Source organism: Belonocnema kinseyi, chromosome 7 (genome assembly GCF_010883055.1).
Source record: "Belonocnema kinseyi isolate 2016_QV_RU_SX_M_011 chromosome 7, B_treatae_v1, whole genome shotgun sequence".
In the NCBI taxonomy this organism is placed as follows: domain Eukaryota; kingdom Metazoa; phylum Arthropoda; class Insecta; order Hymenoptera; family Cynipidae; genus Belonocnema; species Belonocnema kinseyi.
The window spans coordinates 68,547,584-68,564,479 of record NC_046663.1 but is presented as its reverse complement, the minus strand read 5'-3'; the positions used below and the strand labels follow the sequence as shown (position 1 = coordinate 68,564,479).

At 26.2% G+C, this 16,896-nt stretch overlaps 2 protein-coding genes across 3 annotated transcripts in view; one reads left to right on the top strand and one right to left on the bottom strand.

The window, feature by feature from the left end:
* Positions 1–13,097, top strand: part of LOC117177189 (retinoid-inducible serine carboxypeptidase-like) — a 37,159-nt gene extending 24,062 nt beyond the window's left edge. The window contains exons 9-10 of one of the 2 annotated variants that reach the window (XM_033367717.1): positions 7,034–7,106; positions 12,597–13,097. In XM_033367717.1, the coding sequence (XP_033223608.1) occupies positions 7,034–7,102 (69 nt within the window). In that variant the 3' untranslated portion in view covers positions 7,103–7,106; positions 12,597–13,097. Of the gene's footprint in view, positions 1–7,033; positions 7,298–12,596 lie in introns of those variants that run through there. The other variant, XM_033367718.1, reaches the window with a different exon arrangement.
* The window catches only part of LOC117176485, a 51,777-nt gene continuing 45,892 nt past the window's right edge, over positions 11,012–16,896 (bottom strand). Inside the window, exon 9 of the mRNA XM_033366737.1 lies at positions 11,012–12,740. Coding sequence (XP_033222628.1) covers positions 11,301–12,740 — 1,440 coding nt within the window. The 3' untranslated portion in view covers positions 11,012–11,300. The remainder of the gene's footprint in view (positions 12,741–16,896) is intronic.

Here is a 16,896-nt window from a genome sequence, read left to right as displayed (position 1 = left end):
GAAAATTAAAATTCGAAAATTTTTTCTAAAGCCTCCAGGGGACTTCGTTTTCGCACGAAAAAATTTTATGTGCCCTTATTGCATCCGGACCCACAATTAAGCATTAACTTGAACCATTTAAAATTTAATTATTTTCCACTTGAAAATGTTCCCAAATATTGAAAATATAAAACACAACTTTAAAAACACAATTTAGAATTTTCCGATTCTTAGTTGAAGATTTAAAAAAATAAATAATTAAAAATTGAAAAATATTCAATTGGAATATTTCAATAATTGATAATAATTTGAAATAAAGTTTAGAAAATAAAAAGTGAAACATTGTTTCCTTTGAAATCAAAATAGATAAAAATTCAACTACATATCTTAAACTGATACATTGTAATTCAATCATGTCTTTATTTTGAATGGTCACAAATAGTTGTGAATTTTCATGTTAAACTCTAAATTTTAATTTTTCCTTAGTTTCAATTTTGCAATTAAAATTGAAATGGTTGAATTTTGCAAATTATAATGAACAGTTTCAAAAATGGTAATTTTTAAATGATTTAAATTTATCTTAAATAATCGAAATTTTAAACGGTTTTGAGTATGAAAATTTGCATTATCAGAATTCTTGGTAATTCAGTTTTTTCAGTTTTAAATTGTTCAGATTAGATTGATTCTTAACATTTCGTCATAGGTCATTTAAAATTTTTAATGTTTCCCTTCTCAAATTACTTCATTTCGAATGTTTATTTGCAGGATAATTCAATTTTGAACGCTTATACACTACCGGGCAAAAGTTTGGGTTCACTTAGAAAAATGTTTTTTTTTGTTTTGTATTTATCGCTTTAATTATACCAGAGCTAAAAAAATGTCTCTTTAAAGGGTTGATTGTTTTCGAAATTCTGTCTAAAATAAGCCTAGGGTGAAGCCTATTTGTCTAGTTTTTAAGTAGATATTGCAAAAATAGTGTAAATTTTAATGTTTTCTTAAATTTTCAATAACTTCCGAAATAGTCAACGTTTTTCAATGTTCATGGGCTCATTTTAAGCTTTTTTTCACCGTATCACAACAGCCTACGAGTATTATTATTATTACACCATTAAGCCATTTCCCTTTCGGGGTAGGCGTGACTCACTCGGTAGGGGAAAGGAATAGCGTGTGGAAGGGATAGAGATTTTTCAGATTGATCCAGAATTCTCGTGCTATTTAGGTAAATAACACGTTCGTTCCACAACACTGCTCCGACCCAGGTTGCTGATCAATCTCTCTAGCAATCACCTTAAGCGTAGAACCTCACGAAGTCGTTATGTAAGGTTCCCCACTTGGGTCCAGTAGTAGCCAAGGTCTTTGTTTCAGGCGTCATTCACTCTACTGACACTCTTTTTATTAACTATTTGCCGCCATACTTTCCTCCCCTGGCATACTTCTCTAGCTTCTTTTATGTCTATGCATTTTTTCATACAGGCTCTCGTGTTTCTGTGACTTCTTATGTCTCTTCTAACTAGGGTCTTATTCACACACTCTAACCATTCTTTCCGCGGTCTACCTCTGGGCACGCTGCCATTTACTTTACCTTGATACATTTGTTTCTTTAGTCGTTCATTTGTCATTCTCTCAACATGTCCAAACCATCTTAACCGATTTCTTTCCCATGTGTATACTGGCGTCTATGTGGTATGCACTCGCCACCGTTTTTAAGCATTTCAACATTAATACAGTCTACCCCGGCAGCCTTACCGTTTTTCAAAATCTTAATTATATCCCTAACCTCAGTGACACAAACTTTTTCAATTGAGTTTTCATCGTGTTCAACATCGCAGTTGTGGTGTCCTATACCTTCAACTCCGAATTGTCTCCTAAAATAGTCTCTGAAAGCCTCTACTATTCGGTCTGCATCATATACCATTTCCCGCCTACTATTTCTCATGTTGACAAATTCTGTACTTTTGTTTCCTTTCATTTTTTTGTAAAGTAGTCTCTTGCTTCCTTCAAAGTCGTTTTGTATTTTCATCTCTTCTTCTGCTCTAATTGTATCTTTACGTTCCTCAACTAATCGTTTGAGTATCCTGTTTTCGTGTCTATAATCAATTCTACGTCTATTTCTTTCCTCATTGCTAAGACCTGCGATGTTCAAAGTTCTCTTGTACGCTTCTCTCTTTGCTTTTTGGGCTGCCTGAATTTCATCATTCCACCACGCATCACCAGACATTCTTCCTACAAATGCGGTACCACACACTTCGATCGTACATCTAACAAGTATATCCCGTAATTGCCCTATCTATGCTTTCGATTATCTTTTTTTGGAAATCTATTCGCACATCCGGTTTCTGTATCGTAAAAAATTTCTTTTCGAATTGCAAGAACTTGAAGTTGTAATAAAAAAGTTGGATAAATTTAAAAACATCTTATATGTAGGCAAATCAGAATAAAGGTTAAATAAATATATATTTTGAGGAAATTAAATAGAAAATTCATTTCGGAAGTTATTGATAATTTAAAAAAACATTGAAATGTACACTATTTTTGCAATATTTACTTAAAAACTAGACAAATTGGCTTCACCCTGATCTTATTTTAATCATAATTTCGAAAACAATTAACCTTTTAAAGAGATATTTTTTTAGCTCCGGTATAATTAAAGCGATAAATACAAAAAAAACATTTTTCTAAGTGAACCTAAAACTTTTGACCGGTAGTCTAATTTGAAAAAATTTCTATTTTAAACGGTAATAATGACCGTGAATTTATTGTTTATACTTAGAAAAATTTAACTAATCAATTATATAACAGTAAATTATCATCTTTTAATTAGAAATAATACAATTTTAATTTATTTATATTTTAAATGATTTAGTTTGTAAAATTCTAATATGAAATTATTTAATATTAAACATATTTACACTGTACTATTATCAAAATTTTAATCCGAAATCATTAAATTTTCGGATTCTTCCATTCAAAATAAAACTGTTCATTATTTAATTAATTATTCAATTATTTAATTTCAAACGTAATCCAATCGCAAATTAATTTTAAATTGGAAAATGGTACAAGCTAAATTCCATTTCATTACATTAAACCTTGAATTTGAAAATATGTAAAATTAAATAAATTTAAATTTCTCTCTGTTTAAATTCAAAATTTTCAAAATTGATCTATTTCATAAAATCATACAAAACTGTCTCATTTTTTATTATATGTGTACTAGGGTGGTCCAAAAATGCATGGCAAAATTGTTTTGCATGCTAGAGGGCAACAACCCCCCCCTCCATTTTATTCCGAATCTGAAAAAAGAAATTACCTAATTTTTTATTTTTCTACTTTTTTATTTTAACAGGTGCCGGTTTTGACTTGAAGTTTCCCATGTGAAATGCATGGAGAAAAATCACTTTTTTCAGTTTTTAGAATAATTTTTTAGGGTTTGAAAAAACGTGACGGGAAAGTATGGGGGCCTGTAAATAATTAGCTAACAAAGAATTTCATCTATCAGACATATGGGTTTGACACCCCTAAAAGACCCCCACGAGTACCTGAAAACTACCCTTAAAACAAAAAATGTCAATTCTTCATGAAATCGACCTTTTGAACAATGTAGTCTCGTCTTTTTTTACTTAAAATTATTAATATTGATCTAGTGGAATATTTATTGTTATTGGTTTATTAATTTTCAATTATTTAAACAAATAGAATTTGTTTCAATATTTTTTTTTCCTCAAAAATTCGTTTTCCCGCCTAAAAATTATAACTCTTAGTCAAGAGGATTTAATAACGTTTGTTTATGAATTATTTATTATTTAAACAAATGGAACTTGTTTAATTAATTTTTTCGAAAATTCTTTGTTTTCCTTAAAAATTATTACTATTAGTCTAGTAAAATATTTATTATCATTATTTCATTAATTTTCAATTGCTTAAACAAATAGAATTTGTTTAAATATTTTTGTAATAAAAATTATTAACATTTCTTTAGTGAAATACTGATCAACATTGTTTGATTAACTTTATTTAAACAAATTTTTTTAAATAAAAATTATTACTTGAATATAACTGATAAATAATTTATTAACAAATTATTTATTAACCAGTTATTAATTATTGCTAATAAATATTCCACTAGACCCACATCAATCATTTTTATTTTAAAAAAATTCTAAACGAAATTATTCAAACAAATTTCATTTGTTTAAACAATTTAAAATTAATGAACTAATGTTAATAAATATTCCATTAGACCAATAGTGATAATTTTTATGGAAAAAAATAATTTTCGTAACCTTTATTTAAATAATTACAGTCGACGCTACTTGCCTTGCCGCTTCTCCTAAATCTCGCTCGAGTTCTTCCTCCACCACGACCGCGACGGCTCGGCATCCGAGAATTGTTCCGCTCGCTATTTACGTTGCCGTCAATGGTTTAGGTCTTTTAAGGCAATTTTAAAGTGCAAAAAGTTATTATATGCTTTTTAATGAGGCTTATAAAAGAATTTCGAAATCATAATATTTATGTCTTATGATAATTTCTTTTTCACATGGGATAACCCCAAGTATGGCAAATTTAATCAAAGGTTTATCAATAATTCGTAAATACTAACCTATATTTTAGTCTATTCGGCGAGAGAACGATGTGCTCACAATTTTTTGGAATCAAATGTGAGATAATCACTTCCACAATATGTATTCTGAAAATCGAACTTTCTCTGTTTGTAAATACTGATCCGCGCGCGGCAACGTACGTAGCGTGCGAAACGATTCGCATCAAACGCCACGCATCAAGATTAGACTCGAGAGTGAGGGAACATCGTTTCCAGGAAAATTACTCCCCTACGGTCCCATTCGCGGCAAGGTAAATAGCGTCGACTGTACATATTAATAAACCAATGTTATTAAATATTCCATTAGACTAATAGTAATAATTTTAAGAGGGAGGGGGGACAATTTTCGAAAAAAAATTTTAACAAATTTCATTTGTTTAAATAATCAATAATTAATTAACCAATGATAATCAAAATGCCACTAGACCAATAGTGCTAATTTAAAGTAAAAAAATACGAGAATACAGTGCTCAAAAGATCGATTTCATGAAGAAATGACAGTTTTTGTTTCAAGGGTAGTTTTCAGGTACTCGTGAGGATTTGTTAGAGGTGTCAACTCCATGTGTCTGATACATAAAATTCTTCGTTGGATTTATTGTTAACAGGCTCCTATACTTTCCCGGCACATTTTTTAAAACCCTAAAAAATGATTCAAAAAAATCGAAAAAGTGATTTTTCCCCATGAATTTTACATGGGAAACTTCAACTCAAAACCGGCACCTGTTAAAATCCGAAAATTAAAAAAATTAAAATTAGGGAATTTTTTTTCGGATTTGGAATGAAATTGGGGGGATCGTTGCCTCTAAGGAAAAAAGCGTTTTTGAGCCACCCTAATGTGTACATTTAATATTGAAAAGTCTTTAATTTGCAAATGATCAAAATTAAAAGATTTTAAATTTGAAATCGTTAAAATTGAAGACTTTTCAAATATAATACTTCAAAATTAAACTAATCCCAAAACACAAAATTACTCTTTAAAATTACACACCTTCAAGATATAACTATTTTGCAAATTAAATAATTAGCAATTCTATATTTTCAAAACGCAAGAATTTCTGCTGTGAATTATAAATCTTTAAAATTTAAGTTTTTAAATTCGAAAGTTTACAATTAAGAATTATGCAAGTTTTATGTCACATAATTAGACTTAGAATGTTTGATTTTTTATTTTAAAAATGATCATAATTTCAAAATTCGAAAATATCGTTCTAAATTACATACCTTTAAAATATAATTCTTGAAAATTGAATAATATGGAATTTAAGAATTTTTAGCTGCACATCTCTAAAATTCAAGAGTTTACTTATATCTCTTTAACATTGTAGGACTTTAAATTGTAAATCTTAAAAATTGAAGAGTTTTTAATTTCAACAATTTACTATAAATAAATGTCTGTAATTTTGTTGGTTTACATTAAAAACTTCTTCATTTTGGAAGATTTAGAATTAAAGACTGAATTTTTAAACCTTGCAAATCATCCAAATTTAAGTTTTTCATTTATACATCTTTAAAATTAAAGTTTTTAATTTTGAAAATTAAAAATTAGAAGTTATGCAAGACTTCAATTTTATAATTTAAAAAGCTGTAATCTTGACGATTTAATTTTAAAAATTCTTAAATTTTTTAAATTTATAATTAAAAACTTAACTTTTTATGTTCGAAATCATAAAAATTTAACAATTTTTATTTACAAAGTGTCTCGGCGTCTCGAAATTCGGGACTAGTAGTGAAATACTTTTCATAAGATTGACTAGTAATCCCGAATTTTCGGAATAACTAATCCATCCCTTTTCTTAACTCCCCAAATTTTGGGGAGAGGGGCCTAAATATAGCCTCTTCTGAATACATTTCTCTAATTAAAGAGTTTCAAATTGTAAACCCTTAAAATTAGAGTTTTTAATTTGGAAAGTTTATTATTAAAAATCATAAAAATTTTAAGTTTTACAACTAAATATTCTGTAATGCCGATTTACATTTGAATCTTCTTCACTACGGAAGATTTGGAATTGAAAAATTGACTTTTGACCCTCAAAATGACCCAATTTTTAAAAATTTCATTTATAAATTTTAAAAATTAAAGGCTTCTTAATTCTGAAAATTTACAATCAAAACTTAAATTAATTATAATCATTAAAATCTAATGATTTTAATTTGTATATTTTTAAAATTGAAAAGTAATAAATTGTAAATCGCTCAAATTGAACTATAAAAAACATTCTAAACTATATCGCCAAATAAGTTGGCGAGTTTTCAATTGTAAATATCTTCAGAATAGATCAGTGTCGAAAATGGAAGATATCAGTAGTACACATAATTGCCGAACGTCTTTTAAGAACATCTTATCACGATTTAAAATCCTAATTTAAATTATTAATTTTTTCTTCACTCCTAATTAATACAATAGTTATTTATTTATGGTTCATTAATTTCTAAATATATCAATTTAATTTTCAGGTTCCTACTGATAATCCTGCAGGCACAGCGGCAATGTTGAAGGATTTAACAAGCGATGCTCAGGATTGATAAAGTAATATATACTAGCAAATTTCTAAAGAAAAATTATTGAATACCGTAGATGTAAACGGTATATGTTGAAGTCTTTTTGGATTTGCAATTGACAAAGAGCAAAAGTTTGGAAAAAAAGATTAAAAATGATTAGTTCAAAAAGTACAAAACACGGGTTTACTACATAGAAAATATATTTTTATTAAAATAAAATAATTGCTTCATTTATTCATTCTTCGTATTGTCCAAAATTAATTTCGCAGCCGAAAATTTGCGTTTTAAATTATTTTTATTTATATTTAAGATTTTCAAACTATGAAAGACATCATTCCCGCATTTTTTAATTCATGTAGATACAATGCTTTCATTAACACCCACTCATCGCATTTCCACACTTATATTTTTTTTCCTAACTGGTGCTTGACAAAACATTATGTCGAGGCTGATATTTCCACGGGGTACTTTTAGTTACTTTCTAAAATTCTATCACGAGTGCTTCCTAGGGTGATCCACAATTTTTGTCTTCGAATTTTCATACCTCGATCCAAAATTCTTTCGAATTAAAACAAAAGACGTTGTTTCTTTTTGGAAAAAGTATGTTTAAAAATACGAATTATTTCTAATGCATAAAATACTTTTTATGTAACAGTAATAATTGTTTAACCCATTTATCATTATATACAATAATAATAATTTCTTAGAATAATGCTAGAAAATTGTTTTTTTTTTATTTTCTACATTTTGTCCACTTTTAAATTAGACTGAGATAATTAATTCATCTTAACAAACATAATTGTTTACGTAAAACATTCTTATTTATAATTATATTATTTTCAATAATGTTAGAAAGTTGCGGGTTCTCTGAAATTTTCAAAAATTTTTGTCCGGTGTTCTTTTCGAGTGATTTAATTGATTTATTTAATGCAACCTAATAAAAATAATTGTTTAAAAAAATTATTGTTTGTCTTATTTTATATCAATGCCATATTGTTCCGATTTTTTCTACAAATTTTTTTTTTCCACGGTTTACTTAGTGAAATAATAATTAATGCAAGTGAACAAATATAATTATTCAAACAATTTATTATTGCTTACAACTATATTCTCTTAGAGTATGTTGGACATTTGCGGATTTTTAGTTTTTCTTGATTTCTCACTTCGAAGCAAAGAATTTATATTTATATTAGTTTAAACGAAAAGTTTCTCAGTAACTAATTCAAGAAAAATTTACAGTTATTATGATCCATGTAGAAAATTTTAAGGATATTTTAAATTTCTCTTCTATTTCAGAAAAATATCTTCAAAAAAAAAAAAATAGTTTGCAAATTAATTCATTCTGATCTTTATTAATTATTTTTTCATAACCAGAAAGTCAAAGCAAGGTTAACAATTTTAGAAGAAACAACATTCTAGCAATTACCTAGGAAAATATAGTTGTAAATAATAAATTGCTTAAATAATTATGTTCCTTAACTTGCATGAATTATTATTACTTCCCTAAGCGAAAAATGGACAAAAAGTTTTAAAAATTTAGAAAAAAAAAACGGTAAATATCTATCAAATATGAGAAGATTGTAATAAAAAATCGAAAAGTCAAAAATTTCAGAAAAACTCTCAACTTTCTAACATTATTAAACTAGAATATTATTATAAATAATAAAAAATCGTTTGAAAAAGTATTTTTGTTGATATTACCTCACTCTAATTAAAAAGTGGAATAAAAGTGAACATTTTTAGAAAGAACTGCAACATTCGAGTATTATTTTTATAAATGGCAATTTTAACTATTTTTTTGAAAAGACAAAAAGGTTTTCAAAAATAAAATGTTTACGGTGAACAAAATTCAATCAAATTTTCTATTTCAACAAAATGGAGGGGAATTCATTTTTTTCTCGAGGCCTATAATTTAATTTAATTCATACTTTAATTAAAATGAGCAAAAACAAAATATATTTTTAGCTGTTGAATTGCAAGCAATGGCATGAAGTTTCAAAAAGTAGTACATGGTGTGAAAAATTTGTTTCATATTTCAGCAGGCAAGTTTTATTAACGTGCACGTTAATAAAACAAACGATCATGATCGTTTGTTTTTAAGATAAAAAAATTATCTATTATAAATTAACAAATTTCTTCTGTTAATGAAATTACGTAAAAAATAAAAAAAAAATTTGTTACGATTTGTAACTATAATGGGTGGGGGGGGGGGGGGGGGGTGTCCTTCACTCATTTACGTAATTTTTGCACATTCGCAAAAACTTTCTCCTCAAGATTATCCACTGAAATATATTTTGTGTAAATTTCTCTTTTTAATTTAAAAGCTGATTTGCCAATACAAATATTGAATCTTTCTATAAAAAATTCTACTGTTTTGCTGATAATTAAACTATTTCCTAGAAAATTTAATGTTTGTTTAAAATTCTCTTTTTGTGTTGAAAAGTCAATTTAAATCTTTTTGGATGAAAATTTAAGCCTTTTTTGGAAATTTGTCTTTGTGATTTTAAGTTACCTGTTTTAGTAAAATTTTCATTTTTCTTAAACAACAATTCAACTGTACGGTTGAGAATTCAAGCTTTTTTTAAACTAAAAATTCATCTGTTTTAAGAGAAATGTTATCACTCATGAATGAAAATTTAACTGTTTGGTTGAAAAGTAGGTTTTGTTGAAAATTTAACTAATTCGTAGAAAATTTACTGTTTATTTAAAATTTATATTTTGGTGTTGAAAAATGAACTAAAATTTTTTCTGGATTTAAGTTAAACTTTAGAAAACTGTAGTTTTTTATTAAAAATTTATTTGTTTTCCTAGAAACTTATTTCTTGTTTGAAAATTCCGATTTTTATCGCGAAAAGTCAACTGAAATCTTTTTTAACAGAAAATTCAACTATTTTTTTGAAAATTCATCTTTTTTTTATTTTAAAATTCATCTCTTTTACTAGAAATATCTTCTTTTTATAAAAGTGCACTTTTTGATTCAAAAATATGCTTCTTTGCTCGAGAATCAATTTATGAAATTATTTTTTGCCTTTGAGATTTATATTTTTAGTTGAAAATTCATCTCTTCCGATGAAAGTTGAAAAAAATCTATTTTAATTGATAATTCAACTACTTGGACAAAAGTTAAACTACATTGTTAAAAATTGATTTTTTTAATTGAAAACTTATATCTTTGGTGGAAAATGTAACTGTTTAGTTGAAAAGATTTTTTTTTGTATGAAATTAATTTTTTAACTGAAAACTTAACAATTTCATCTTTTTTAATTTTATCTTTTTTAGTTAAAAAATCTCCTTTTTAGCAAAAGAAAAGTAATTTTGTTGGTTTGAAATTTCATTGTAGAGATAATTCGTCTTTTTGGTTTCAAAATTCTTGTTTTTTTATAGATTCCATCTTTTTCTATTGAAATATAAACAATGGCACTTTTTTATTGGGAATTTATCTTTTTATAATAAAAATTCAACTATTATGTTAAAAATTTAATTATTTAGTGTAAAAATTCAAGTATTTTTTTAAAAAGTAATCCTGTATAGTAGAAAAAACATTTTTTGTTTTAAATAAATTAATCGATTTTAAATTTTTAATTCGCATCTTAAATACTGTATTATTTCGTTTATAGAAGATTTAATGTTAAAAATATTACAAGACTAAAATGGTGGTATTGGAATATTAATGATCAAAGGAAATGAAAAATTAGTCAAGGAAAAATCATCGAATTTTGAAAAAAAAAAGAAATTCGATAAATCAAAATTGTTTTGAAAGTATTTTAGATTTACAATAACTGAATTTTTTTTAAATATTAAAACATCTTTTTTCGATTATTAAAAAAATCAAGTACTGGTTTAGCATGAACGTACATTTATTGGAAAAATAGAAGCACGTACTTTAAGACATTTTTAAAAACAAAAACAACGCACCCACACACCGATTTGTTCACTTAAAAATTTAAAGAAATAACAAATTTTCATAAATTTGATATTTTTCATAATTAAATTTAATATATATTTATTTGAAACTTAACATCTCTTAAAGCTCTTAAAGTTCCAGGTAACTTTGGTGATGTTTATTTAAAATATGTACTAATAATTTTAAAACGGAATCTGAATTTATCCTCGCTTAGAAAATCAATAACAAAAAAACTAAAGTTTGTCAGCCAACTTCTGAAAGAAAAACAGAGTTTTAAATATAAAAAAACTTAAATAAATATTGACTAGCTCTCGGGCATTAAGATTTTTGATCTTTGAGCCATCCTACACTCTGTTCTGCATCTAGATTATCTATATAATTAGCGAGATTTTCTTGACGAACTCCAGTAGCTGCACAATACAAAACTGCCGTATTCTCTAATAAATTTTTCAAAAACTCAACATCTATACTTTCAGTCATTTCTTTATGTGTCCTTTCTTCTTTGGACTTTACGGTCGACAAATCGAGCACTTCCTGCACCTCTATTTTATTCCTTACAATATTTGCAATATCCACAAAATACTCTTTGTTGCTCGGCAACACTCTAGATTTCGGAAGACTTTCATTTTCGACGACTTTCAATTTTTCTTCCCACTTTCTTTGATCATTGCGCCTAATCAGGTTTTTGCTATTATTTTCATTCTGGAGAACGCAATTTTGCGACTCAGGCACTTTATTAATACTCTGAATATATTCAGACAAAATCTTCGCTATTTCCGAGGTCTGATTTTTATTTCGATCACTATCCGTGAATTCCTTTCGTTTCGCGGAATTTTTCGACTCAGAATCGACCGCTTCGACTGGCCAAGATTTAGGCACATTTTCTGGACTGGAATTCGCTTCCTCGGTTGGAAGAAGCTTCTCGTAGATGGAAGACATCTCCATTAAAGTTTCATCGCTGATTGCCGAATCGTCCAATTTTCCGAGTTCGAAATTTAAATCGCTTGCAGTGGACTTCAACAATGGTTCATTGGTCGGAATCGGAGGCTTGGGATTTTCCTTTTTTGGTTCTTGCGTTTTAATAACGATCAGAGCATTCTTCGAAGATCCTCGAATGACATCCTGCAATTTTGAGTGACTAGTTTGCAAATTCATCGATAGATTCCAAGAATTTCGGGGTGTGATTAAACATTTTTTTGGTTCCAATCGAGAAACTAGATTCAGAAGTTTAGAATTGCTTATTTTCAAAGGTGAGACTTCATTTTCTATAGTTAAATTTTGCTCCTTGCTCATCATGAGAGGAAAGCTTTTTGTCTTATTAGAATCTGTTTTATTAGGAGTTATTTTATCAACTCTATCCCTAGATCCAATCTCATTTTTCAAGTCAGCATCTTTCTGAAATTCTTCTTTGTTTTCTTTAAAGCAAGAATTAATTTTTGGGTCTTCTATTCTTTCCTTAATTGGTGTTTGATACGTAGGTTTTGAAACTTGAGCGCAATAAGCGAGAACTGAATGCAAACTGGTGTGCATACAAGTTTCAAAATTCTTGATATCCTTTCCAGATGATTCACCATTCACATGGAAGCCTAGTTTTCTAATTTTCTTTCTTTTCAGCTTTTTTGAATCGAGGGAATCTGAAATCTGCTTGTGTGGGTCCACAGAAATTACTTCAACTTCTGATTCTTCCTTGATTTCACAATAGGAGTGACCATCTAAACTCTTGAAGAATCGACCGATGCATTCAACTCCGAGACCAACCTGAAAAATAAGTTGTTATTCATAGTTTAGATAAAATTCACTTTCTTCCAATAATTTTTTAAAAACTTTATGCAAATTATAATCAACAAACCACTAAAGTTTTTTAAAAGTAATGCACGTTTAATATTTAAAAGAAAAATTAGGTATGACTTAAAATTCTACCAATGTGAACGCTTGAAAATATGTCTTCAATTTCTAAAGCACTGTTCATGTCTTCCTCATCAAATTGGAATTTTATTTAAAAATTGTTCACTTTTATATTCTTAAGCCTTGAAAATTTGTTATTTCAAGGCATTTAATTTGTAATTATTGTTCAATCTGAATCTAATATTTCGATCCATTGTTTTACCTTATTTTTTATCAAAAATTATAATCAACAAATCTCTTCGGAATTAAAAAATAGGTTTAAAACATAAGAGAAAAGTTAGATACAGTTTATAATTTTTAAGTTGCAAGAATTTGAGAATTAAATTGATTGAATTTAATAAATTGGAATTTTTATTACATTTTTTTACATTTATATTCTTGATTTTTGGAAATCTTTTATTTCAAGTTTTTAAATTTATAATTGTTATTTGATTTTAAAAGATAAACTTTGAAATTTTTACGTTTTAAAAATGTTTTTCTATATTTTTACATTCTTTCATATTGACTGCTTCTAATTTAAGTATTACAATTTTTTTCATTTTCTTTTTAAAAAAATATATATAATAAAAAATTCTATGAGGAATTTTTTAAAAGGATAGTAAATTTAATAAATAAGGTCAAAATAAGATATAATTTCAAATCTTTAAATTACGAGCTCTTGAAAATTAAATTGATTGATTTTGCTTCTTATTCCAAAGTTTTGAATTTTTGATTAATGTTTAATCTGAAAAGTTATACATCAAAATTGCTACATTTTAAACATGTATTTCTATGTTTCCATGCTTTCAAATCAAATGCAGGGGCGCACACACCATGTATGAAAAGTAGCGGTTCCTACCCCAACTGGGGGGGGGGGGGGTACCCTGATCGAATACTTTCATTCAGAATTTTTCGATTCTTTGTTTTATCTTGTTATTTAAAATTATAAGGAATAAATCAATTCTAATTTTTTTTAATGACTTGAGGTTTAATAATAACAAAAAATTTAGTAATAGTGTAATTTCAATTTTTCTTATTTACAGTCTTGAATTTTAAAATGTTGTATTTTAAGATTTTAAATTTGTAATTATTTTTTAATCGAAAAAGAAAACAAAAGAAAAAAGTTAGGTACAATTTAAAAATAAAAAAATTGTAAACATTTCAAGAATAAATTAATTGAAATTATGAAGTTTAAGTTTTAAATTTTCATTGCGGAACTTGGAATTTACATTACATATGTTTACATTTATATGCTTGATTTTTGGAATGTTTTTATTTCATGTTTTTTACTTTGCAATTAATGCCTCTAATTCAAGTGTTACGATTTTTTAAAAGGTATCTGGAAATTTTTAAAAAGAATGTGAGTTTAATTAGTGAGAAAAAACTAGGTATAATTACAAATCTTTAATTAGGAGCTCTTAAAAATTCTTTGTTTCATTTTATTTTGTGATTTAAAATCATTATGAATAAATCAATTATAATTTTCTTAATTAATATAAGTTTAATCATAAAAAATTGAGTAATAGTTTACAATTTAAAAAATGAGAACTTGGAAATTAAATAAAAAATTTTTGTATTCACAGTATTGAATTTTAAAAAGTTGTATTTTAAGACTTCTTATTTGCATCTAATTATTGTTTAACCTGAAAAGGTGAAATTTAAAATTGAGCTAAAATAAGAATATTTGAAACGCTTTGATTCTTCTTTTTTAGTAATTTATTTTTATAAAAATTGTAATCAACAGTAGTTTAATTTGCAAAGCTAATTTGAAATTGTTACGTTTTAAACAAGTTTTTTCTATATTCTTACATTCTTTCATCTCAACTGCTTCTAATTTAAGTGTAACGATTCTTTTTTTATTTACTATTTTTTAAAGATAAATTATGAACAGAAATATATAATGAATTTTTAAAAAGGAATGTAAGTTTAATTAAAAAGGGAAAAATTAGGTATAATTCCAAATTTTTAATTATGAGCTCATTAAAAATAAACTTACTGAATTTTAAAAGCTTGAGTGTTAACAAGGCCTCATCTTCTTGAAATGTTGTATTTGAAATGTTCGCATTTGAATTCTTGAATTTCAACTATTTTTGTTTCAAGGATTAAAATTTTTTTTAATCTGAAAAGCTGCACTTTCGACATTGTTCAATTTTAAGTATGTGTTTCTATGCTTTTATGCTTTCATTTTGAATGCTTCCGTTTATAATTTCTCGATTTTTTGTTTTATTTTATATTTTTATTTAAAATTATAATTAATAAATAAATTATAATTTTCTTTAATGAATTTATGTTTAATACATAAGACAAAAGTTAGTTATAATTTAAAATTTAAAAATGCAAAGGTAAAATTTGAAAGTCTTAATTTTGAACATGTTTTTCAATATTTTTTAATTCTTTCATTAGAAACGCCTCCTATTGAAATTTTTCGATTCTTCTTTTTTATTAACTCCTTTTTCTCAAAATTATAATAAAAAAATCGTAGTCATTTTTTTAAAGGAATCTAAGTTTAATATACATATAAAAGAAAATTTAGGTAAAATTTAATATTTTTAAACTGTGAGCACTTTAAAGGAAAATTCACTAAATTTCTAATGTTTTTATATACATGCATGGTACGTCCACAACGATGAATTGTTTAATGAGAGGCTTCTACCATATAATCTAAAGTAATTGAAAATTAAGTGTTTCTTTACGCCTATAGAATGCAACACTTTGGCTACCGTGTATTTCTGGCTGCAGACAACCGGTTTATTTTCAATTAACATAATAAAAATCAGCATACGCGTCTTCGTTGATTACGAGGAATATTTAATATAATACAATAATAAAAATAAATAATAATGATATGTAATTATAATTGTTCAAAAATATATAATGCAATTACAATATCGAATATCGAATACCGATATCCTCATCAGTGTTGGTAAGGAGGTTTTCATCTTTTTTGAAACTTACCATCAAAATTTTAAGGCAGAGTTTAAATATATTATATATTATTGAAAAATGATAATTACATATTATTATGAATATTTACTATTGCATTATATTATCATATTGTATATTCCTCTAAGCGACTAGGTCACGTGATTGCAGCCAGGCATACACAACAATCAGAGTATTGCATTTTACAGGCGCAAGAAAAACAGCAAGTATATAATATATAATATACTTTTAAAAAATGTTGTAAAAATAAGGGGATTTCTAGAACTTTCAATAACAGCCAATTAGAACAAATTAAAAATTTTTCAATTTCAATTTGATATTGTTTTATTTCGTGTATAAAAGATTCAAGTTTAAAAATATTAAAAGTTTCAGATTCTGGCCTTGGATTATTAATGGCGCATGGAAAAATATTCAAATATTTTTTTTTTAAATGTAACTATTTCCTCGAAAATTAACGCTTTATTTTAAATTAATATTTCGGTGTTGAAAAGTGAACTAAAACCTTTTTGGGATGAGAATTCAACTGTCTTTTCTTATTGAAAATTTGTCTTTATAATTTAAAAATTCATCTATTTCAACAGAAACTGCATCCTTCTTTGATAAAAATCTAAAATTTTACGTTGAAAATATTACAAGTTTAAAATTCTGGTCTTTAATCATTAATAGTCAAGGAAAACATTCAAATGTTTTTTTTTTGAATATCCAACTATTTCATAGAAAATTAACTTGTTTAAAATTCATATTTTGGTGTGTAAAAGTGAAATAAAGTCTTTTTTGGATGAGAATTCAACTGTTTTATTTTTAAAAATTTGTCTTTATAATTTAAAAATTCATCTATTTCAGCAGAAACTGCATCCTTCTTTGATAAAAATTTTAAATTTCACGTTAAAAATATTACAAGTTAAAAATTTTGGCCTTTAATTGTTAATAGTCAAAGAAAACATTCAAATGCTTTTTTTTTAAATCCAACTATTTCATAGAAAATTAACTTGTGCAAAATTCAAATCGCGGCGTCTAAAACTGAAATAAAATCTTTTTTGGATGAGAATTCAACAGTTTTATTTTTCAAAATTGGTCTTTATAATTT